The sequence below is a fragment of the Geotrypetes seraphini genome, chromosome 5, assembly GCF_902459505.1.
Source record: "Geotrypetes seraphini chromosome 5, aGeoSer1.1, whole genome shotgun sequence".
In the NCBI taxonomy this organism is placed as follows: Eukaryota; Metazoa; Chordata; class Amphibia; order Gymnophiona; family Dermophiidae; genus Geotrypetes; species Geotrypetes seraphini.
In genome coordinates this window covers 92763603-92787008 of record NC_047088.1, presented here as the reverse complement: position 1 = coordinate 92787008, position 23406 = coordinate 92763603, and the positions used below count along the sequence as shown (strand labels likewise).

At 45.4% G+C, this 23406-nt stretch overlaps 1 protein-coding gene across 1 annotated transcript in view; it reads left to right on the top strand.

Moving 5' to 3' along the window:
• LOC117361343 (cysteine-rich venom protein 6-like) overlaps nucleotides 1-23185 on the top strand; it is a 33957-nt gene extending 10772 nt beyond the window's left edge. Inside the window, exons 3-4 of the mRNA XM_033946530.1 lie at nucleotides 12430-12462; nucleotides 22642-23185. Of these exons, the coding sequence (XP_033802421.1) occupies nucleotides 12430-12462; nucleotides 22642-22829 (221 nt within the window). The 3' untranslated portion in view covers nucleotides 22830-23185. The remainder of the gene's footprint in view (nucleotides 1-12429; nucleotides 12463-22641) is intronic.
• The last annotated feature ends 221 nt before the right edge of the window (nucleotides 23186-23406 follow it).

Here is a 23406-nt window from a genome sequence, read left to right as displayed (position 1 = left end):
CGTGGGGTCCGAACTTTTTGATGAATCTCTAGAGACGGCGACCAAGCGGTTGTCTGAGCAGGAACGCTCTTTGGCCTCCTTGGTCCGGCCGAAACCTCGGGCCACGCCGCAAAAACCTTTCCGGCCACCCCCGAGGCGTTACCCTCAAAAGACGCTGCCGGCCTTTTCTAGGCCTCCACCTCGGCGTCCACCTCATCAGGGAAGGGGCGGACAATCTAAGCCTCAGCCGCAGAGTGCGGCCAAGCCTGCGCCGTCCTTTTGACAGTCTGTGCGGATGGGGCGGGTTCCCCTCCGCGTTCATGCCGGAACCCCTACCCATAGGGGGTCGACTCCGGTCCTTTTATGTGGCTTGGACCGAGATAACATCTGACGCCTGGGTGCTCCGGACCGTCTCCGAGGGCTACTCTCTCAATTTCTGCGCTATGCCACCAGAACAGCCACCCGGGGCTCGCCCATACGATCGGGCCCAGCTCCCCGTCCTCCTGGAGGAGGCCAGGGCCTTGTTGAGGCTTCGGGCGGTGGAACCTGTACCCCTCGACCAGCAGGGGCGGGGGTTTTACTCCCGATACTTTTTGGTCCCAAAAAAGACCGGGGACTTGCGCCCCATTCTAGACCTCAGGAAGCTCAACAAGTTCCTGGTCCGGGAGAAGTTCCGGATGTTGTCACTTCCGGTTTTGTATCCTCTCTTGGACGAAGGGGACTGGATGTGCTCCCTGGACCTGAAGGAAGCTTATACCCATGTTCCGGTGCATCCCTCCTTCCGAAAATTCTTACGGTTCCAGGTGGGCGAGCTGCACCTACAGTACCGAGTCCTCCCCTTCGGCCTGGCTTCGTCTCCTCGAGTCTTCACGAAGTGTATGGTAGTGGTCGCTGCAGCCCTGAGGTCTCGGGGGCTTCAGGTCTTCCCATACCTGGACGATTGGCTGATCAAAGCCCCGACCAGGGAAGGGGTTATCTCAGCGACCCGACAGTCTATCATCTTCCTTCAGCGACTGGGGTTCGAAATAAATTTTCCCAAGTCACAGTTGTGCCCGGCCCAGTCACTTCAGTTCATAGGCGCAGTGCTGGACACTGTTCGCCTCCGTTCATTCCTTCCGCCTCCTTGTTTGGAGGCTTTGGTTCGGTTGGCCCGTCTGATCCTTCCCTTACCTGTGGTGTCGGCCCAGCGCATGATGATGCTTCTGGGCCACATGGCATCTACAGTCCACGTCACTCCATTCGCCAGACTGCACCTGAGAATTCCTCAGTGGACTCTGGCCTCTCAGTGGCGCCAGGAGTGCGATCCTGTCTCTCGTCGCATAACAGTGACTCCTTCTTTGAGACGTTCGCTCCGTTGGTGGACCGACTCTTCGAATCTTTCCGGGGGTTTGCTCTTTCTCGTCCCTCCTCCTCGCAAAGTTCTGACCACGGACTCCTCGGAGTACGCGTGGGGGGCCCATCTCGACGGTCTGCAGACCCAGGGCCTGTGGTCGGCGGAGGATCGCCGCTGTCACATCAATGTGTTGGAGCTTCGTGCCATTTTTCTGGCGGCTCGAGCGTTTTGCCACCTACTCCGAGATCAGGTAGTCCTGGTGCGAACGGACAACCAGGTGGCCATGTATTATGTGAACAAGCAAGGTGGGAGGGGCTCTTGGTCCCTCTGCCAGGAAGCTCTCCGCCTGTGGGAATGGGCGATCTCCCAGAGCATCTTCCTGCAGGCTGTCTATATCCAGGGAGAACGAAACTGCTTGGCAGACAAACTCAGTCGACTTCTCCAGCCGCACGAGTGGTCTCTCAACTCCAGAGTCCTGCGCGAGGTCTTCCATCGCTGGGGGACTCCACAGGTGGATCTGTTTGCCTCCCCGGACACTCGCAAACTACCCCTTTATTGTTCTCGGATATATTCCCAGGATCGTCTAGAAGCGGACGCCTTTCTTCTCGACTGGGGAGGGAGGTTCCTTTATGCGTTTCCTCCGTTTCCCCTGATCCTGAGAACGTTGGTTCGCCTCAAATCATCCAGAGCCACTATGATTCTCATTGCGCCTCGGTGGCCTCGTCAACACTGGTTCTCCCTGCTGCTTCAACTCAGTGTCAGGGAGCCTCTGCTTCTGCCTGTGTTTCCCTCTCTGCTATCTCAGAGTCGAGGTTCGCTGTTGCATCCCAATCTTCGGTCGTTACACCTGACCGCTTGGTTCCTTGCCCCTTGACTTCGATCCCGGTTTCTCAATCGGTGAGGGAAATTTTGGAAGCCTCTCGCAAGGTCTCGACCAGGCTTTGTTATTCCCAGAAATGGACCAGGTTTTCCTCCTGGTGTTCCTCGCGTCATCTGGATCCGGGATCGGTCCCGGTGTCTTCGGTTCTGGACTATTTGTTACATTTGTTTAATTCAGGCCTGAAGACCACATCAGTCCGGGTACATCTCAGTGCCATTTCGGCTTTCCATCGGCACTTGGACGGACGTTCTCTTTCGCTTCATCCTCTGGTGACGCGTTTCAGGAAGGGTCTAATCAATGTTTGTCCCCCTCTGAAGCCTCCTCCTGTCGTGTGGGATTTGAATGTTGTCTTAGCTCAACTGATGAAACCTCCCTTTGAGCCTATCGACAAGTCTCTCCTAAAATTTCTTACCTGGAAAGTGGTGTTTCTGATTGCCCTCACATCTGCTCGACGGATTAGTGAGCTGCAAGCTTTGGTTGCGGACCCGCCTTTTACTGTGTTTCATCATGACAAGGTGGTTCTCCGCACCCATCCAAAATTTTTGCCTAAAGTTGTGTCTGATTTCCACCTCAATCAGTCCATTGTCCTTCCTGTGTTCTTTCCTAAGCCCCACTCCCATCCTGGTGAAACGGCGCTTCACACGCTTGACTGTAAGAGAGCGTTGGCTTTTTATCTCCAACGTACCAGGTCTCATAGGAAGGTTCCTCAATTGTTTTTGTCCTTTATCCTAATCGTTTAGGGCATTCTGTTTCCAAGCGTACCTTATCCAACTGGTTGGCTGCTTGTATTTCTTTTTGCTACGCTCAGGCTGGTCTTACGCTCCCGGGTCGAGTCACGGGGCATAAGGTCCAGGCGATGGCAGCTTCGGTTGCTTTCCTCCGATCTACTCCTATGGAGGACATATGTAAAGCTGCCACTTGGTCTTCGGTTCATACGTTCACCTCCCACTACTGTCTGGACACTTTGTCCAGGAACGACAGCCGGTTTGGCCAGTCGGTATTACGTAATCTGTTTTCCTAAATTGCCATCCTCCCACCTGCCCTTTTTTGGTTGGCTTGGAGGTCACCCACATGTGAGAATATGCTGCCTGCTTGTCCTGGGATAAAGCACAGTTACTTACCGTAACAGGTGTTATCCAGGGACAGCAGGCAGATATTCTCACAACCCGCCCACCTCCCTGGGGATGGCTTCTTTGCTAGTTATGGAACTGAGGACCACGAGGTGGGATGCGCCCTCTAGTGGGCAAGAAGGCATGCACATGCGTGGTGCAGTGTAGCAAACTTGAAACTTCAATCAAGTTTGCTTGAAAAGCTGTCCGCGCTGGAGCTCCGTAGATGACGTCACCCACATGTGAGAATATCTGCCTGCTGTCCCTGGATAACACCTGTTACGGTAAGTAACTGTGCTGTGTCCATAGCAACATTTAGTTATGTGCACTGGCCACCTTCATACAGCCAAGCTCTCCTCTGAATGTATACCTTAATCACTTAGGCCATCTAGTGCAGTATTACTCATAACTGAAATCTTACATTTAGTACATTACTCACAATATCTTTCCCATGGCATGTCTTCCTCATTCAACCAACCAGTGGTGTAGTAAGGGTAGAAACATAGAAACATAGAAGATGACGGCAGATAAGGGCCATAGCCCATCAGGTCTGCCCACTCTACTGACCCACCCCCAAGTCTACTATCCTAGGGATCCCTCTCCTGGTGACAGGTTCCCTTGGCTTAACCCGCTAAGGGATCCCACATGGGCATCCCATTTGCTCTTAAATACTTGCATGCTGTTTGCCTCGATCACCTGCACCGGGAGCTTGTTGCAAGAATCAACCACTCTCTCGGTGAAGAAATATTTCCTGTTGTCGCCATGAAATTTCCCGCCCCTGAGTTTGAGCGGATGCCCTCTTGTGGTTAAGGGTCCTTTGAGAAAGAGAATCTCTTCTTCCATCTCGATACGGTTGGTAATATACTTAAACGTCTCAATCATGTATCCCCTCTCCCTACATTCCTTGAGTGAGTACAGAGAGGTGGTGCCTTCCCTGTGCCCCCTGCTCCCTCCTCTCTGCTTCCCTGCTCCTTCCATGTGCTCCCCCGTTCCTTCCTACCCCCTACACTCATGCTCTCCCTCCCACCCGTACCTCTAAATCTTTGCAGCATGAGTGGCTTCTGCAGTGCCAGTGTTGAATTTCCCTCTGTTGTCACTTCCTGGCCCCGTGACCCAGAAGTGATTCAGAGGGGAGCCAGGCTGGCACGAGCAATAATCAGTAGTTGCTCGCACTAATGAAGATATACTCAGAGGGTGGGGGAGAGGCAGGTGCGAGTGTGGCGTACATAATTTGCCTGAGATATCAGGAGAGGAAACAGACTCCATAGGTTCCTCTCTGGCAGAAACTTCTCTAAACATCCAAATTCACTCTTTAGTTATCTCGTGTTTAGATTATGGTGATGCACATTATAAGGGAATTACAAAGGAAGAAATTAGGCATCTTCAAATAGTCCAAAATGCAGCCATCAAAATCATTTTCAATCACGTCACCTCCCTTCTGATTAAAGCACACTGGCTACCTATTTTTTTTTTTTTTAATCTTTATAAGTTTTTAAGGTTAATAAAAAGTACAGAACATTTGGTATACAATAACAATCAGATTAAGAACTTATAATCAATCATTAACAATGCAAAAAGAATAAATCCCACCCCTCCCTTCCAATACCTTCATTCAAAACAGAAGATACAAAATATCCCTCCCCTCCCACCCTCCCACCCTTCTATGGTCATGTGTGAATTTGTTAAAAAATAAAAAGATAATAGACAGGAGATTCAAGATGGTGACATACTAAGTTGTCTGAGCTACATCCCCCTTGGAAGCTCCTTCAATTTAACTTTCTTTGCTGCCTTATTACCTGTTTCGTGTAATGCCGAAGAGGAGGGGACGAAGCACTGCTAGAGCTCGCAGCGTTCCGGGACGGCCATCTTCGGCAATATTGAAGAGCTAATGAGGAGAATGCAGGGCATGCCGTTGTCATCGGGGAACTTCCCGCAGGAGACGTACAGTGGAGACCAGACTGCAGCGATCTCCATGGGATTAGAAACATCTTTGAGCCCCGATGTCAGAGCACCTCCCCCGGAGGCTAGGGAGAACAAGAAGGGGACTGTGCTGTCGGACTCTTTGCCGATGCAAAGGAATCTGAACAGGGAGATTGAGGAAGAAGCGGTAGGGGACGAACAAGCCCAGCAGGTCGTTCGATGAGCCATGCTGCCAGTGGGTGAGCTAATTGAATTAAATTCACATTATTCCCAAATTGAGAAGCCCCAGGAAGTAACATTAGACTCTTTATGGGACCTTGTAGCCAATTTGGCAAGATCTATAAACCCACAGTTACAACAACTGGAAGGGAAACTTAATATTCAAGAAATTCAGATTAAAAATTTAAAGACTGAAGTAGAGGATTCTAAAACTTCTGTACAGACTGTCCACTAAGAATTAAAAACCTCCAAGCAAATCACTGAGACATTAATTAAGGACAATATTAATTTGTGAAGGAAGGTGGAGTCATTGGAGAACTTTTCTTGAAATAATAATCTTAGCCTGATTAATTTCCCTAGGGCTTCAATGGTAGCTCCTAGGGAAAAGTTGAAACGTTACATGTTGGAAGTATTGTAGGTTCCTGAGGAGTGAGTACCTCCATTTACACAGGTTTATTACCTTCCAAATGTGGCACAAGATCGACAACAGGAATTGAGACATGATTCAATTAATATATCAAATCTGTTGGAACTATCTGATAAAGAATTGGTGACTCCAGCAACTTTACTTCTAACGGTAGCTCTCGCACCAGATAAAAACTGGTTGCTGAGACTTTTCTCTAAAATAATTTTTAGTCCTTAAAATACAGATGTTCCCAGATTTGGCTAAAGATACACAGAGAAGGAGACGTCAGTTCTTATTAATGAAACCTGGTGTTACAGCCTTGGGGGCGACCTTTTACTTGCGTCATCCATGTAAATGTGTAATTCATTACCGATCTCATAAATTAGTTTTCCTTGAGCCTTCCAAACTGACAACGTTTCTCTCAATGTCAAACTTGGAGAAAGATGAGATCTGAATGCTTTGTTAAAGGAAAGGGTGCCCTAGTCTCACCCAACTAGTTTATTGCTTGTGTAAATGTAATTTTCTTTAATACTCGCTTACTACCCATTTTTGATCATTTTTGAGGAATTGAGTAGAAATTTAAGCTTATATTTGATTTCTTTAATAATGTAATTCTTATTTTATTATTTCTTGCTGAATTTCCTTTCTGTACAAGTGAAAAATGCTTGATTTTTAATGAAACTCAATAAATATATAATAACAAAAAAAAGATAATAGACAATTATAATGAAGTAACAAAAGATGTCAACGGATCCCAAACTAATTTGAATAATTTATTATGCCCCATCATGTCAATGTTTAGCTTCTCATACTTATAGCATAAGCATAGATTCGACCACCAAAAAGTAAAACTAAGGCGATCCCAATTTTTCCAATTACGAGTAACCATTTGCATGACTATCCCAACCATTATAAGGAAAAGCCGGCACTTATATCAATCCAATGAGGGTTTAATATGCAAAATTGTACCACATATGACTACAACATATGTCAAAGGAATCGAGGACTCCAGTATGGTATTAATATGTCTCCATATCGACCTCCAAAAAGTAAGTATCAACATGCAATAGAATAACAGATGGTCCACTGACCCAATTGCAAGATGACAGTGCCAGCATCTATTAGATTTAGAACTATCTAACTTCTGCAAGCGAATTGGGGCCAAGAAAGTTCTATGTAACAAAAAAAAACATGTTTGACTCATAGATTCTGACACTGTACATCTTGGAACTCCTTGAGTCCCGATACCACCCAAAAATTTAAACTATCCTTCCCCTCGCTAAAAGGTATCCTCTATGCCGGAAGATTAGGGAAATCTCTCTTCTTCAGAATCACAGGGCTTTGGAATAAACTTTCTGCTCCTTCCAACTGTTCCGAAAGCATCTAAAAACTAGGCTATTCACAAAAATGTAAGGCTCTCTTCCCCCCTATACTCAACATCCAACCCCATTACGCTATTCCTTCTTTATATTAAGCTTTTGTAAACTGTGCCGAGCTCTATAATTATGGAGAGGATGCGGTATATAACTTAAGGTTTAGTTTAGTTTAGTTTAGTTTTAGATTTCTTATTCAAAAAGTCAGATATTAATTTATACCACTTGGCTGCCTGATGCCCTAGCAAATCTGTCTGGAAGCATAGGCCTATTGAACACCGCATCACTTACAAAATCATGTTGCTGACATTCAAAACCAGAAAACCAGGGCAAACGGAATTTATTAATAGACTTCTGATACCTCACTCTCCTCAGCGCACTCTTCGATCTTCCAATCAAAATTTGCTTGCAATCCCTTCCTTAAGACATATTAATATGATGAGGAATAATATCTTTTCCGTTACTGCCCCCTCGCTCTGGAACTCAGCCCCGAACTACTTAAGAAAGATCACTACAATTGATAAGTTTACGTCCAGTCTAAAAACCTTTCTTTTTAAAGATGTTTTTGACGTATGACTGTCCTTTTAAGGATGTTTTAACCCAATGCTAGTCCATGTTTTCGGGGTGATCCCTCTGTTCCTATGCCCTTTTGTATTCTCCTTATTTGTTCTTTCCTATCCAAGCGATTGAAGTTCGTCTCTTTTCCTTTTGTGCCAGTCTGTCCAAGTTAGTCCTGTATGTCTTGTTATTTTATGTTGTATGTTTCTTTGAATTTTCTTTAGTTGCAGGTTGTTTATCCTTCTATTTTAACCTTATATAACACCGCTTTGAATTGTGATAAGCCTTCACATGCTGAGGAAAGTGAGATCCTGCTTTCTTCAAAAACACTTTGCCGTCCTTGTACAATCCATCATCCTTTCCAGACTGGACTACAACTCTATCTACTTAATCCTAACAAAGAAAACACTTCAGCGGATTCAGCATATCTTCGCAAAAAGTAAATTTGACCATGTCTCACCCCTCCTGTCCAAGCTTCACTGGCTTTCAATAATCTCCAGGGTCCACTTTAAATGCGCCTGCCTAACTTTCAAGATCCTACACGGCATCCTTCTTCCCTTTATTCCACTTTCTTGGAATTCCTCAAATCCTAATACCACCAGACCATCCAAAAATTAAAATTATCCTTCCCCTCATTAAAAGGCATATCCCATGCAGGAAAACTAGGGCCATCCCTCCCCTTCAGAATCACTGAGCTCTGGAATAACCTTACCTCCCCACTTCGGAATCTGAGCTTTCTCCAACTTTTCCGTAAACATCTGAAAACTAGGCTATTCTCAAAAATGTAATACTAAGCCCTTCTAAACATTCTTTATACTAATGCCTATAACCCTTCATTGGAGTTCCTTTTCTATCCCTGCTCCTGTAAACCGTGCCGAGCTCTATGATTGTGGCGAGGATGCGGTATACAAACCTAAGGTTTAGTTTAGTTAGTTTAGTTTAGTTTAAGGCGGGATAACAAATTTAAATAAACTTTATTTTTAATAAACTTTCTCCTCTGAACAGGAGAGCATGTAGGTCCCTTGGACTTCCTTAGGATAGACCCTTTCCTGCACTGGGTCTTTAATAGCTTGGGGCTGCCATGGATTTAAATTACCCCTAGCTTCTTTAGGCATTCTATCCTGGTTTCCTTGGGGCAGCAGTAGGTCCTCTCCTTGCGTCCCATTCGTTCGTCAGGGTGTCTTGTGCAGCTCTCGCTCCTCAGAGTCTCTGCTTGCTTAATTAACACACCAGGTGTGGCTAATTTCCTACCAGGTTGGGGCGCCTGCTGACTGCACCCTCTCTGAGGAGCAACCTAATGTACTCTGTGCTGACCCCTTTTCTCTGCCCCACCCTCATTCTTAACCCTATCTGGGATAGAAAGCATTACTTGGGGCTTATTCTGTAAGCCAGCAGCCTCCTCATAAAAGGATGAATAGAGATGGCTAGTGGAAATCCTGTTCTTGCCTGGCTGACCTGCACTGGAAGAGTAGCCTAGTGGTTAGAATAGTGGACTGAGAACAAGAGGTTGGGCAAGTCACTTTCATCCCCATTGCCTTTGGTAAGATTTACAGGCTGATTTTCCTTTCCTAGAGACCTCTGAGACTTGCTATGGGCTTGCAAGGTCTGGCTATTTTCTTGGTGACAGGGACTGTTTCCAGAGAGACCTGTTGTAAGCCAGGATTTTCCCTGTCACAATACAAATGCTAGAAGCCCAAAATATAAAATAGGAGAGTTAGAGTATATAACACTGAATGATGAGGTAGATGATGATGCTTTATATAGAATTAAATAGAAATAAAACAAAATAAAAACAATAAAGATAATACCTTTTTTTATTGGACTAACAGGGCTATATTCACTAAGCCCACCGATTGTGTGCTGACCCTATTTTCCTCCGATTCGATTCACTAACCTCGTGGCCGATCATCCTCCGATCTAATCCGATCCGCACATGCAAATGAGGGGAAACAGCATGCAAAGTACCTTGGCCTCGATTCAATAACCAAAATCAGGAACACCGACTGGACTGGCCAATCAACAAAGAAGCGACTGCTGGGGATCAGCCGTTCACGTCCTTTCCTGCTCTCTGCCCTGATGCTCCTGCTCTGCCGTCCCAACTCTCCTGCTTTCCAGCCCCGAATCTTCTGCTCTGCCGCCCTTCCCTGCAGTGTGAGCCCATGATTTAACCCGCTTTAAACCTATGGGTTAAAACCACAGGCTGGTGAGTAAAAAAGTAAAAAAATAAAAAGCAAACATGGACAGCAAATGCATGCGCAGATCTTCTACAGGCAAAGAAAATGGTCTGGGAATGTTTCGGTATCGCTCTTCAGCGATCCATGCGGTCGGTGGGGAGTGTTCCTCCAATTGCCCCCATTTGAATAAGGACCTGTTGTGGATCAGTCAGCCTACCACGGATCACACACGTATTGGACACGATCGGGCAGGTTAGTGAATCTAGCCCTTAGTCAATTTTTGCTAAGCTTTCGAAGTTAACCCTTCTTCAGATCAGAAATAAGCAAATGTTGATAACTGCCAATATATATAAGTGAAACATCAAAGCATTTCAGTGATAGTCCCACAGTAGGAGGGAGGTGTGGGTGAGAGACAGAAAAACATGGGTAAGTGAAAAGAAGGAGACAAAGTCATAAAACTTTATGATCTGTAATGTGATAGGAAGCCAAGCTCTTTATTGGGTCCTATTTGGTAGATGTCAAAATATTTTATCATTCATGCATTGTTTTAAAATTTCCTTTTAGTATTCTCACCATAAAATCAATGATGCAATGTTCTGGTTTGTTGAAGTGTTGCCCACAGAGATGATATCCTAGTTGGCTTTGTAAATTAATCCTTGTTTTTAGCATCTGGCTTGTTTCCCCCATGTAGCACCTTTCATTACACTCTTTGAAAGAAATATAAGGTGTGGCTATTGCTTTCAAGTGATGACTTTACAGAACATTGTTATGTTCAATGCTTTGATTTCTACATTTTATAAAACTGTTATAAACTCCCTTGTAAGAGGGTATACAAGATTAACTCTCTCCTTTACTAATGCGTAGTGCAGATTTTAGTGCCGGCAGCAGCATTAACTGCTCCAACGCTCATATTCTTATGAGCATCAGAGCAGTTACTGCTACTGCCGGCGCTAAAACCCGCGCTACACGTTAGTAAAGGAGAGGGTAAGCTCACATTCGAACTTCTTTTCCCCCCAGTTAGAGGTTGTAAACTGAAAAAACACCATGAACACCTCTCACATCAAGCAGCATTATGGGGCAAAGATCTAGAACAATTGCTTTCGCCCACTACTTATGAGGAATTCAGGAAATGCCTAAAAACATACCTATTCCTGAAGTATCTAGACCAATGATTCCCAACCCTGTCCTGGAGGAACACCAGGCCAATCGGGTTTTCAGGCTAGCCCTAATGAATATGCATGAGAGAGATTTGCATATGATGGAAGTGATAGGCATGCAAATTTGCTTCATGCATATTCATTAGGGTTAGCCTGAAAACCCAATTGGCCTGGTGTTCCTCCAGGACAGGGTTGGGAACCACTGATCTAGACAACTGACCCGTACATCTCTTTCTCCTCAATAACGGTTTCTTGACTTATTAATCACTTTCTTCACCTCTCTTAAGTTCAATCAATTTGTACCTTTGTTTAATCTTTTGTAAACCACATAGAACTTCACGGTATTGCGGTATATAAACTGTTGTTATTATTATTACTATTAATTAAATAGATTAAATGTACATATTTCACTAAAATATTTAAGGTGGTTACAACACCAGAAGATTGTGCGGAACCGCACAAGGACTTAGCCAGACTGGAGAAGTGGTCGTCAACATGATAAATTAAATTTAATGTGGACAAGTGCAAAATGATGTAACTAGGGAAAACCAATTCTATTTATATGATCGTTAGGTTCAGTATTAGGAGTCACCACCCAGGAAAAGGATCTCTGAGTCAATAATGACAGTACATTGAAATCCTCAACTCAATGTGTAGTAGCAATCAAGACAAGGAATAAAACAGGGAAAACAAAACCACAAACTCAAATGTATAGGATATAGAGTGGAATTGTATTAATCAGAATGATATCCACACAGAAAAAAGTCCTTTAGCTCATCTGATGGTCAAAATAACTTTATTCATCCAGTAACTCAATGACTCGACATGTACATGTTTCGGTCAAACAGGCCTGCCTCAAGAGTCTTTAGAGTCTTCAAAGTAATGTCAGCTGAAATGATAGACAAATGTGTAGTCTCTCATGTCAACGTCATTGAGTTACTGGATGAATAAAGTCATTTGGATCATCAGATGAGCTAAAGGACATTTTTCTGTGTGGACATCATTCTGATTAGTACAATTCTACTCTTTATCCCATAGCAATCAATACAACACAAAACGTTAGGAGTTAGTTGGAAAATGAAGACTATCATAACACCTCTATATAGATTTCCAGTGTGACTATTTTAATTAATGTGTGCAGTTCTGGTCATCCTATCTGAAAAAGGATATAGCACAATGGGAAATGGTTCAGGAAACAACATTCTGATGAAGAAAGGCTAAACAAGTTAAAATTAAATTTAATGAGTTCTCACTTCTGTTGTACGATCAATGTCCATACATTCAACTTTAATATGATATTCTGATAACTTTATCTTTTCAGCATTGCTGTTGGAATCAGGATTGCCACAACCAGGTAAGGAGCTCTGAGGCCTCTTTACTAACTTGCAGTAAAATTTTGCAGTTATTGTGCAATAATTGCCAGAATGAACTTCCAAATGAGAGCATTTCTAGCAGTTTTCCATTTTGTATGCAGAGACATATCTTTTAAACATAAAACATAAAAATCCATTTCTAGTCCGCATTACCTTTAAGTTATTTGCGGTTTACAAAAAGATTAGCTAGGAATACACTGTAGATGAAAGTTAGAAACTAGGTACCCAGGAACTTTGAGAATAAGTAAGTCTTCAGTTGTCTCCTAAAATGTAAATATGAGATGGACATCGATAGCAAAGGTTTTAACTCCTTGTCCCAAAATTGCAGTCTGATATGAAACCATCCGATTGTAATATCTTTTCAATTTACAACCTTTCACCAATGGAAAAATCAGAAGAGCTTTAGAACATCAAGAGAATTTTGGGTAATGAAACAGAATAATTCAATCAAGTATTTTTTGAAACTTATCTTTTAGTGATTTTCCAATCACATAAGAATATAATCTCAGTTGCAAAAGGCAGTTAAACATGGTGAAATTATATCTTACCTGATAATTTCCTTTCATATACTCAGGCCCTGCCTGAACAAGTGGGTGTTATCCCCCTCCTATCTGCAGATGGAGGTAGAGAAAACTGATCTTTTCCAGTAAATAACATAGTAAATGATGGCAGATAAAGACCAGAATGGACTACCCAGTATGTTCAACAGTTACACTCATTATAAAAATTCATGCTTAAATTGAATTATCTTTTTTTCTTTGAGTGCTATTCCGTAGAAGTCCACCTGGAACTACTGGAGTTACTGTCATTGGGTTTCAACTGAAGAATTGAAGAGAAAAGGAGCTCCTGGTGAATGCTGTGTGTGTGAGAGAACATTTTAAGAGGAGAGGAGTGAAATTTGAAAGTCAGAATAAATAAATTGATGAGTGTGTGGGAAAGAATAATTGATAGTGTAGTTTTGAGATGTTTTTATTTTGAATTTCTGGAAGAAAACTGAGCCACAGCTAGCTGCACGCCGGGCACCACTCCTACACACCAAGGGACCATAGGAGCAAGGAAAAAGAAATGGAGGCTGCAGGAACCCAGCGGAGCTACCCAGTATACTGCACCGAGTGTCATATGTATGACTACCTCCCCTCCAGAAGGCAGGCGTACATATGCGGTCAATGCCAGGAACTGGATAGCCTGAGCAAGGAGGTCGGGAGACTGCAGGTCAGGGTCCAGGAGCTAGAGGGAATTCGCACCATAGAGGAACTGTGCTGGACAACTGAGGATACCACCAGAGAGAGTCACATCACGGAGCAAGTTAGAGAGCTCGAGAAATTCATCGAGGAGGCCTCCAGGATGGTGGAGGCACAGGACCACCAGCAAATCAGAAGGGAAACAACAGTTTGAGGTCAGAATCCACCAGATGCCATGGGAGTAGGACCTTGTGGAGAATCTGGACAGGCAGAGGAGGTGGAGACCCAACAGAACCCGGAGGAAGAATTAGAGGACCGCGCCTCTGATACAGACCTGAGACCAGAGAGACAACTGAGGAAGGGGAAATCTGCAATCATAGTGGGAGACTCAATCCTGAGAGAAGTGGACAGTCACATAGCAGGAGGGAGAGAGGACCAACTAGTGACATGTCTCCTGGGGGCAAGAACGAAGGACGTCATCGACAGAATTGAGAGAATCCTGGAAGGAGCTGAGACGGAGGAGACAGCAGTAATAATCCACGTTAGTACCAACGACGTCAGCAGGAGGAACTACAACAGGACTACACTAACTGAGCAGTTCAAGATCCTGGGGAGGAAACTGAAGCTGAGGACAAGGAAAATAGCCTTCTCAGAGATCCTGCCAGTACCGAGGGCAGATGCAAGGTGGCAACCAAGCTGCAAGCAATAAACGGTTGGCTGAGGAGATGGTGCGAAGAGGAGGGTTTCCACTTTGTACGGAACTGGACAACTTTTTTGGGGAAGAACAAGCTCTACAGGAGGGACGGACTGCACCTGAGCACGGCTGGGACGAGGATGCTGGCACGCAACGTCCAGAGCGGCATAGACTTGGCTTTAAACTGAGGAGAGGGGAAAGCCAATAATCGATCTGACTTCGACACATCGGACCAAAGTATCAAACAAGGATACTGAGCCAGAGAATTGTAAAAGAGGGCTCAGGACTGAGTGGGAACTTTTGAAAATAGGACCCAAGGACGCAATGCAGGGGCCCAAAGCACAAATGAACCTAGCAAGCAGAACTAAGAGAGAACAACAGGAGCCAGAGGGGCATTCAAACATGGGGAAGCAGGCTGAGGACAACATAGACATACCGCAGGATGAGGATGAACGAAACAAGGCTCGGGGGCTGGCAACCCATGAGGGGGTCGGCAGGAGCACCAAATCACGAGGAGAACCAGCGAAGAAGGCAAACAACAGGGACTTAAATTGCCTATACACTAATGCTAGGAGCCTAAGAGCCAAAATGGGAGAGCTGGAAGTCATAGCCAGTAAAAAGGACCTGGACATAATTGGAGTCACAGAAACATGGTGGACTGATGACAACAAATGGGATTTGGTCATACCAGGGTACAAACTCTATAGGAGAGACAGGACACATAAGAAGGGTGGAGGAATAGTGATATATATAAAGGACTCCATTCCTTCAACCAGGATGGAAACAACAGTAAGGGCGGACAGCTTGGAATTACTATGGGTTAAGCTACAAGGGGGAACTGGAGCAGACATCAAATTGGGACTGTACTATCGCCCACCTGGACAACCGGAAACAATCGACCAGGACCTGGAGGCTGAATTGAGAAAGGTTTGCAAAAGCGGAAGTGTGGTGGTGATGGGGGACTTCAACTACCCTGGGATAGATTGGAGTTTTGGACACTCAAACTGCATGAGGGAGGCCAAATTCCTGGAGGCTATGAGGGACTGTTTCATGGAACAGCTGGTTACAGAAGCAACACGGGGAGATGCCACTCTTGACCTAATCCTCAATGGGCTAGGGGGACCCGCAAAGGAGGTGGCGGTACTATCGCCACTAGGAAACAGCGATCACAACATGATCCAGTGCAAGCTAGAAAGTGGATCATCAAAGGTGATAAGAACCACAATGACAGCACTCAATTTCAGAATAGGAAATTATGATGCCATGAGGAAAATGGTGGGAAAGAAACTCAGTGGCAACTCAGGAAAGATGGAGACCGTAGAAAAAGTCTGGTCTCTACTCAAAGGCACGGTGCATGAGGCACAGAACCTGTACGTCCCCAGGTTTAGGAAAGGGTGCAAAAAGAATCGAACAAAAATCCCAGTGTGCATAGCAAATGCAGTGAAAAAGGCAATAAGTGACAAGAAAGCATCGTTTAGAAAATGGAAGAAGAACCAAACAAAGGACAATCAGAAGGAGCACAAAAGACAACAAAGAGAATGTCACCGAGTGGTTAGGAAAGCAAAAAGAGAATATGAGGAGAGACTGGCGGGGGAAGCAACAAACTTTAAATCATTCTTCAGGTACGTAAAGGGGAAGCAACCGGCCAGGGAAGAAGTGGGACCATAGGATGATGGAGACAAGAAGGGAGTGGTAAAGGAGAAAAAAGAGATAGCTGACAGGTTAAATAAGTTCTTCTCATCTATGTTCACGAGAGAGGACACATCCAATATTCCAGAACCCGAGGAGATCATAAATGGGGATCAGGATGAAAAGCTGGTCCAACTAGAGGTAAGACAAGAGGATGTCCTCCGACAGATAGACAGACTAAAGAGCGACAAATCACTGGGTCCGGACGGCATCCACCCAAGGGTACTCAAAGAGCTAAGGAACGAAATAGCGGAACCACTTCACCAAATATGTAACCTATCCTTAAAAACTGGGGAGATACCAGAGGACTGGAAAATAGCAAATGTCACGCCCATCTTTAAGAAGGGTTCAAGGGGTGACCCAGGAAACTACAGGCCGGTGAGCTTGACCTCGGTTCCGGGAAAGATGATGGAAGCACTGGTTAAGGACAGCATCTGTGAACACATAGAAAACAATGGACAGCTGAAGGAGAGTCAGCACGGTTTCTGCAAGGGAAGGTTGTGCCTCACAAACTTACTGTACTTCTTTGAGGGAATAAACAGCCAGATGGATAAAGGGGAATCCATAGACATCATTTACCTTGACTTCCAAAAAAGCCTTCGACAAGGTACCCCACGAACAGCTGCTTAAGAAGCTGTGGAACCACGGGGTGCAAGGGGATGTCCACCAATGGATCAAAAACTGACTGGCAGGCAGGAAACAGAGAGTTGGAGTAAAGGGCCATTACTCAGACTGGCTATGGGTCACGAGCGGAGTTCCGCAGGGGTCGGTGCTGGGACCGCTCCTGTTCAATATATTTATTAACGACCTGGAGGCGGGAACAAAATGTGAGGTTATAAAATTTGCGGATGACACCAAACTCTGCAGCAGGGTTAGAACCGCGGTAGACTACGAGGATCTGCAAAAGGACTTAACGATACTGGAAGAGTGGGCAAAAAAGTGGCAAATGAGTTTTAACATAGAAAAATGCAAGGTCATGCATGTAGGGAAAAAGAACCCGATGTTCAGCTACAAAATGGGGGGATCACTGCTAGGGGTAAGTAACCTTGAAAGAGACCTGGGGGTGATGGTAGACACAATATTGAAGGCGTCGGCATAAATGCGCGACAGCCTCAAGGAAAGCAAACAAAATGTTGGGCATCATAAAGAAGGGTATCATGGCCAGGACGAAGGAAGTCATCATGCCACTGTATCGTGCAATGGTGCACCCGCATCTGGAGTACTGTGTCCAGTACTGGTCGCCGTATCTCAAGAAGGACATGGCAGTACTTGAGGGAGTCCAGAGAAGAGCAACTAAACTGATAAAGGGTATGGAAAACTTCTCATATGCTGACAGGTTGAAAAAGCTGGGGCTATTCTCCCTGGAAAAGCAGAGACTTAAAGGAGACATGATAGAAACCTTCAAAATCCTGAAGGGCATAGAAAAGGTAGACAGGGACAGATTCTTCACACTGTGGGGAACCACAAGTACAAGGGGGCACTCGGAGAAATTAAAAGGGGGCTGGCTTAGAACAAACGCTAGGAAGTTTTTTTTTACCCAGAGGGTGGTGGACACATGGAACGCGCTTCCGGAGGCCGTGATAGGCCAGAGCATGTTACAGGGTATCAAAGAAGGTTTGGTTAGGTTCCTAGAGGATAAGGGGATTGAGGGGTACAGATAGGAGTTGAGGTAGGTTATAGGAATAGTCAGAGACCACTGCACAGGTGATAGACCTGAAGGGCCGCCGCGGGAGCAGACCGCTGGGCGGGATGGATCTCTGCTCTGACCCAGCGGAGGCAACTTCTTATGTTCTTAGGTTCATTCAGTGACCTGAACTTATTCACCCACATGTCTGAGGTCTTCGGGTCAGCAGCTTGGAGCTCAAAATCTCTGACGGAGACACCGGGGATGTAACTCGGGTCGGCGCTGTCCACTGCACACTCGTGTGGATGGGTGATGAACTTAAAGACAAGCGCACTCACGAAATTCTCCAAAGCACGCTTTGAATGACTGAGATTAGATGTGAAGCCCGCTAGCTGCTGAAGATCAAGATGTTGAGCAGGGTCACTTGCTGTGCATGCATCTTTAAACTCTCCCAGTTTTTCAAAGTGTAGTAAACGACCTGTTTCAATGTCGGAGATGAAGAGTTCTAGCTTGTTTTCAAATGCAAACACTGCTTGTTGAAGGGATAAGACTGTATTTCCAACCCCTTGCATTTTCACATTGAGCTGGTTCAGATGTTCAGTCATGTCCCCGAGATAGTAGAACTTCAGGAGCCACTCAGTGTTAGCTAACTCAGTATTCTCGACATTTTTCATTTCAAGAAAAGTCCAGATTTCACTCAGACTAGCTGCGAAACGGCTGAGTACCTTCCCTCTTGATAACCAACGCATATTGCTATGCAGAAGCAGACCAGGATAATTATTTCCAACTTCATCTAGCAGTGTTTTAAACTGGCGATCATTTAAAGCTTGGGCAAAAAGAAAGTTGACCACCCGAATGACCAGCGACATCACCTCACCAAGCTTCTCGCCACACATCTGAGCACAAAGTAGGATGCAGTGAGAACTTAGGATGGGTCTCTTTTCATGTTCACAAAGAAGCGCTACGAAACCTCTGTTTTTCCCCACCTTGCACGGAGCACCATTAGTACACACCGAAATAAGTTTATCCATCGGTAGATTTTGTTCTTTAGCGAGCTCAGTGAAAGACTTGAATAAATCCTCCCCTCTTGTTGTCCCTTTCATAGGCAAAACAGCAAGACTTTCCTCACGTAGTGTGTCATCGACAGCATACCTTGCAATCACGCTGAACTGGGATAAATGGCTTACGTCTGTTGACTCATCCAAAGCGAGAGAAAAGAATGGTGCTGCATTTATATCCTTCACTTGTGTTGCCTCAATTTGATTTGCCATCATGATGGTACGATCGTGAACAGTTCTTGCCGACAGAGGCATGTCTTTTATTCGTTTGATTATCTTGTTTTTATCCGAAAAGTCATCATAAAGTTCATTGGCAACATCAAGCATGAATGTTTTGGCATACTCCCCATCTGTGAATGGCTTTCTGTTTCTCACAATTGCTAAAGCACCAGCAAAGCTAGCCGAATTCCAGTCACCTTGTTGGGTCGAAACACAGAGGTGCTGCTGACTAGCTTGCACTCTGCACAGTAGCTCTTGACATGCTTTCTTCCTGCTGTCCCCCGCTGGATATTTTGATACAAATGTAGTATGGCATGTGTCGAAGTGTCATTTTATATTTGACCGTTTCATCGATGCAATTTTATCATTGCATACTAGACACACTGCAGAACCTGCTCTCTTCACAAAAGCGAATTCCTCTGCTGAAAAGTATGATACTCCTCATCTTTTTTTTTTTTTTAGCCATCTTCTTCAATAAAAGGGTTTCTGCAATTAGCTAGCTGTCTGAGGTACGGAGTATACCACCCCAGGTAGTGGTCTGTGGGGCAGGGCAGAGGTAATGAAGGCAGGGTAGCCAATTGCGGGTGTAGCTGGTGGGATGGAAAGCTGGAGCCTCGATTTTGGGGTGCCTGTGAAGGACGATGTGGCTACAGGCCCGTTCGGCCGCGGAGCAAGGTAGAGTAGGTCCCAAGGATGCTGGATGCGGATGCGATGCAGAGGAGGGCATGACCTGTGCTCGGCGGATAGAAGACGTGTTCTTCTTTCCCAGCATGCATCAATCAAGCCCCAGCCAAGGATCTTTCCCATGCATTCATATAGTCACAGAGGGACACTGGGGAGATTAGGGGAGGTTCTGGAGCAATAACAAATGAAGTAGGCACACTCACAACTTGTCCCTTTCACTGGTATAGCTTGCTGCAGTCCAGGCTAGAATCTGCAGCTGGGGGAGGTGCCACATTGTGCAGAGCGTCGAAAGATGACCGCCAATGTCCCCGTCCTGGCTCAGATCCGATCCGGCTCTGTGTCGGCAGCTCCTGCTCCCGGGTGACCGGCAGAATGTCCCCGATGGTCTGGGTAGGTCTGCTCGGGTGTCCTCTGCTGCAGTGCACTTCTTGGAGAAGATTTTTCTCCATTGAAGCAGAGGAGTTCATAGTGTGTGCGGCCCCTCTCCTTGGCTCCGCCCCTGGAAGTCAGAGTGTCACGTTGGCAGGGAGCCAGATGCAGCCATCAAAAGAGCCACAACTGGCTCGCGAGCCATAGGTTCCTGACCCCTGCAGTAGGAACTTATTCCTTATTTCTTGAATCCCTGAAGGGTGCTATCCCCTATAACAGCCTCCAGAAGAGCGTTCCAGATATCTACCACTCTCTGGGTGAAGAAGAACTTCCTTACGTTTGTACGGAATCTTTTCCCTTCTAACTTTAGCAAGTGCCCTCTCATTGTCTTCACTTTGGATAGGGTAAACAATCTCTCTTTCTCTACTAAGTCAATTCCCTTCAATATCTTGAATGTTTCGATCATGTCCCCTCTCAGTCTTCTCATTTCAAGGGAGAAGATGCCCAGTTTCTCAGCCTCCCATTGTATGCCAACTCCACCAGACCCTTAACCAGTTTTCTTTTCAGCTTTCTGGACCCTTTCAAGTAGTACTATGTTCTTTTTCATGTACGGCTACTAGTGTTTGGCGCAGTACTCCAGGTGGGGGCGTACCATGGCCCGGTACAGCAGCATGATAACCTTCTCAGATCTGTTTGTGATCCCCTTCTTAATCATTCCTAGCATTCTGTTTGCCCTTTTCACTGCCGCGGACGGTTTCATTGACTTGTCATCAAGTACTCCCAAGTCTCTTTCCTGGGGGAGCTTTACAGTTGTTGCATTTACTATGTCTAGGTATGGTGAGCTGGAGGAGGAACAGGAGCAAGAGCAGGATGTGACATCACTAAGTGTAACAAAAGGAAGACAGCATGAAAGAAAGAGGGAGGGAAGGGAAACATGATTTGAATAATGACCAGGTTGTAACCCTATACTTCTACTACTAAGACTAAGGGGTTCTTTTATTAAGGTGCACATTTAGCGCGTGCTAAATCGGTTAGCGTACCTTAATAAATGGACCCCTAAGTATCTTAATTAAAAATTCAGGCCGCGACTTAGCCTATGTTTTTGATTTATGCCCCTTATGAAAATGAGTTTGACACCCCTGGTGTAGAGAGAGACAGATAGCAATTGGAGTGAGAAGGGGAAGGGAGTAGTTTGGAATAGGGAGAAGCAGCTTGTCTCTCTCTGGTTAGTAGTTTTGTGGGAGTTGGCAAAGAATTTCTCTAAGTAGCTGACTACCTCTATACATCCTATAGCTCGAATCCTGAATATACTAGTAAAGGGGGAATTTCTATTTGTCCTATTCAACCTCTTTTTACCTTATAATGTTCTTCTGGCCTGTCTCCTGTGCACTTAACCAGCCATAAGGTACCATAAGAGGCCAGGGATTATGCATGTTTTCCCCCTTTGCCACTATTTTGAGGTGGTTTTGAACAATGGACAGACGAACATAACAACTCTTCCATATCCCAGGTCCAAATGAGCAATTGATAGCTATGGATGCCCCAGGGCAGCTATAAACACCAATAGTGATTGTTGTTGTTGTTGTTGGTTTAAGTATTTTCTCTTAAAAAATTGAAAATATACAACCCTTAAAATCTGTGTGTTCATGTTGTACACATGTATAAGTAGCACATTTTCTAACATTATTACTGTATTTTTCGGACCATTAGATGCACTGGACCATAAGACACACCCGCCTGTAGAGGAGGAAGAACCAAGAAAAAAAATTTTCTTCTTGGTTTTTACACCTCTAAATGTAGGTGCCTCTGGTGGTCTGGTGCGTTTGGTGGCCTGGTGCATCTGGGAAGCCCGCAGCACGCCGCCCAAAGCTGCCCACAGCTGCCAGAAGCTACCAGAAGTCCTAAGCCACCCACAGCCGCTCGCAACCACCCAAAGCCTGAAACCACCCGCGACCGCCCGAAATGCCAGAAGCCCCCTTGTACCTTTTTTTTAGTGTTGGTCCAGCGTGGTCCCCAGGACAGCCACCTGTGTCTTTAGAAGAGCGACGCAGCAGCATGACCTGTTCGCTTCTTGCCTGGTCCCTGACTGCAACCAATCACAGAGCGGCACAGGACCAGGCAGGAAATGCACTTCGGGCATCTGCGGGCGATTTCAGGCTTCATGTGGCTGCGGGCAGCTTCAGGTGCTTTGGGCTGCGGGCGGCTTCAGGCTTCGGGTGACTGCGGGCGGCTTCAGGTTTTGGGTGGCTGCGGGCTGCGTCACTCTTCTAAAGACACAGATGGCCATCCCAGAGACCGTACTGGTCCAACACTAAAAAAGGTACCGGGGCGGGGGGCGCAGTGTATTCGGTCCATAAGGCGCACCCCCTTTTTGGGGGTGGAAAAAGTGCGTCTTATAGTCTGAAAAATACGATACTTAAATATGTGTGCCAATAGTGCCTTTTAAACATGCAAACCTTCTACAATCACCTCCTTCAGTAGCTTTCCAGAATTAACCTACCTTTCCTCAGATCAGGTAAAGAAACTTCCACTGGTGTCCTGCTAAAGCTCTAACTTTCTCCAGGTTCATTATCAATCCTGTTTAAAGCAGTTTTTAATTTCTGGCATTCCCTTTCATTTTCACTTGCTCTTCTCTCCCTCAGATTGCCCACCGAACATGCATTATGATACATGTGCCAAGAGCTGCCCCATGACTTGTAAGAATGAAACGGTAATCTGCAACATGATGTGTAATCAGGGCTGTGTCTGCGACAAGGATTATGTGCGGAGATGTAATGCATCTGACCAGTGTGTACTTCAGAGCGAGTGTACTAACATAAATTGTCCATAGCAATAGCCATGACCTCTTTGCTAGCCTTGCCCTGTTGGGCAAATGTGTCCAGCTGCATATTTGCCTCCCAACAGCTAATTGTTTTTGTTGCTTGTACTGTTGCTGGCAGTGGCTTTCTTGGGCTGCTGTCCTATTACTATTCTGTGTAGCTGCTGCCTGTCTACCTGGCTGCTTTATGGTTCCCATCAGAGTGACATGGGGACAAAGATTCATCTCCGTCTCCTCACCATCCCTGCATTTTCATCCCTGTCCCTGCTGTTTTAATTTTCTTCCCTGCATTTCCCCGCTCAAAGCAGAAAGATGATTTTATGCAATTTTATGGGCCTAAGGCATTACAAATAAACATTTTAAACCTAGTAGTGTATTTTTCCTTTTATTTTGATTGAAAGAACATCAATAAAAGTACAACTTGCAACAAAACACAGCCAGCAAATAAAGAAAAAAATTCAATCACGTACAGCCCTCAGACTATCACATGCAAATAACTTACCCCTCCTTTTACAAAACTACACAAGTGTTTTTTAGCTCCAGCCTGTGTATTAAATGCTCTACGCTGCTCCGATGCTCATAGAGTTCT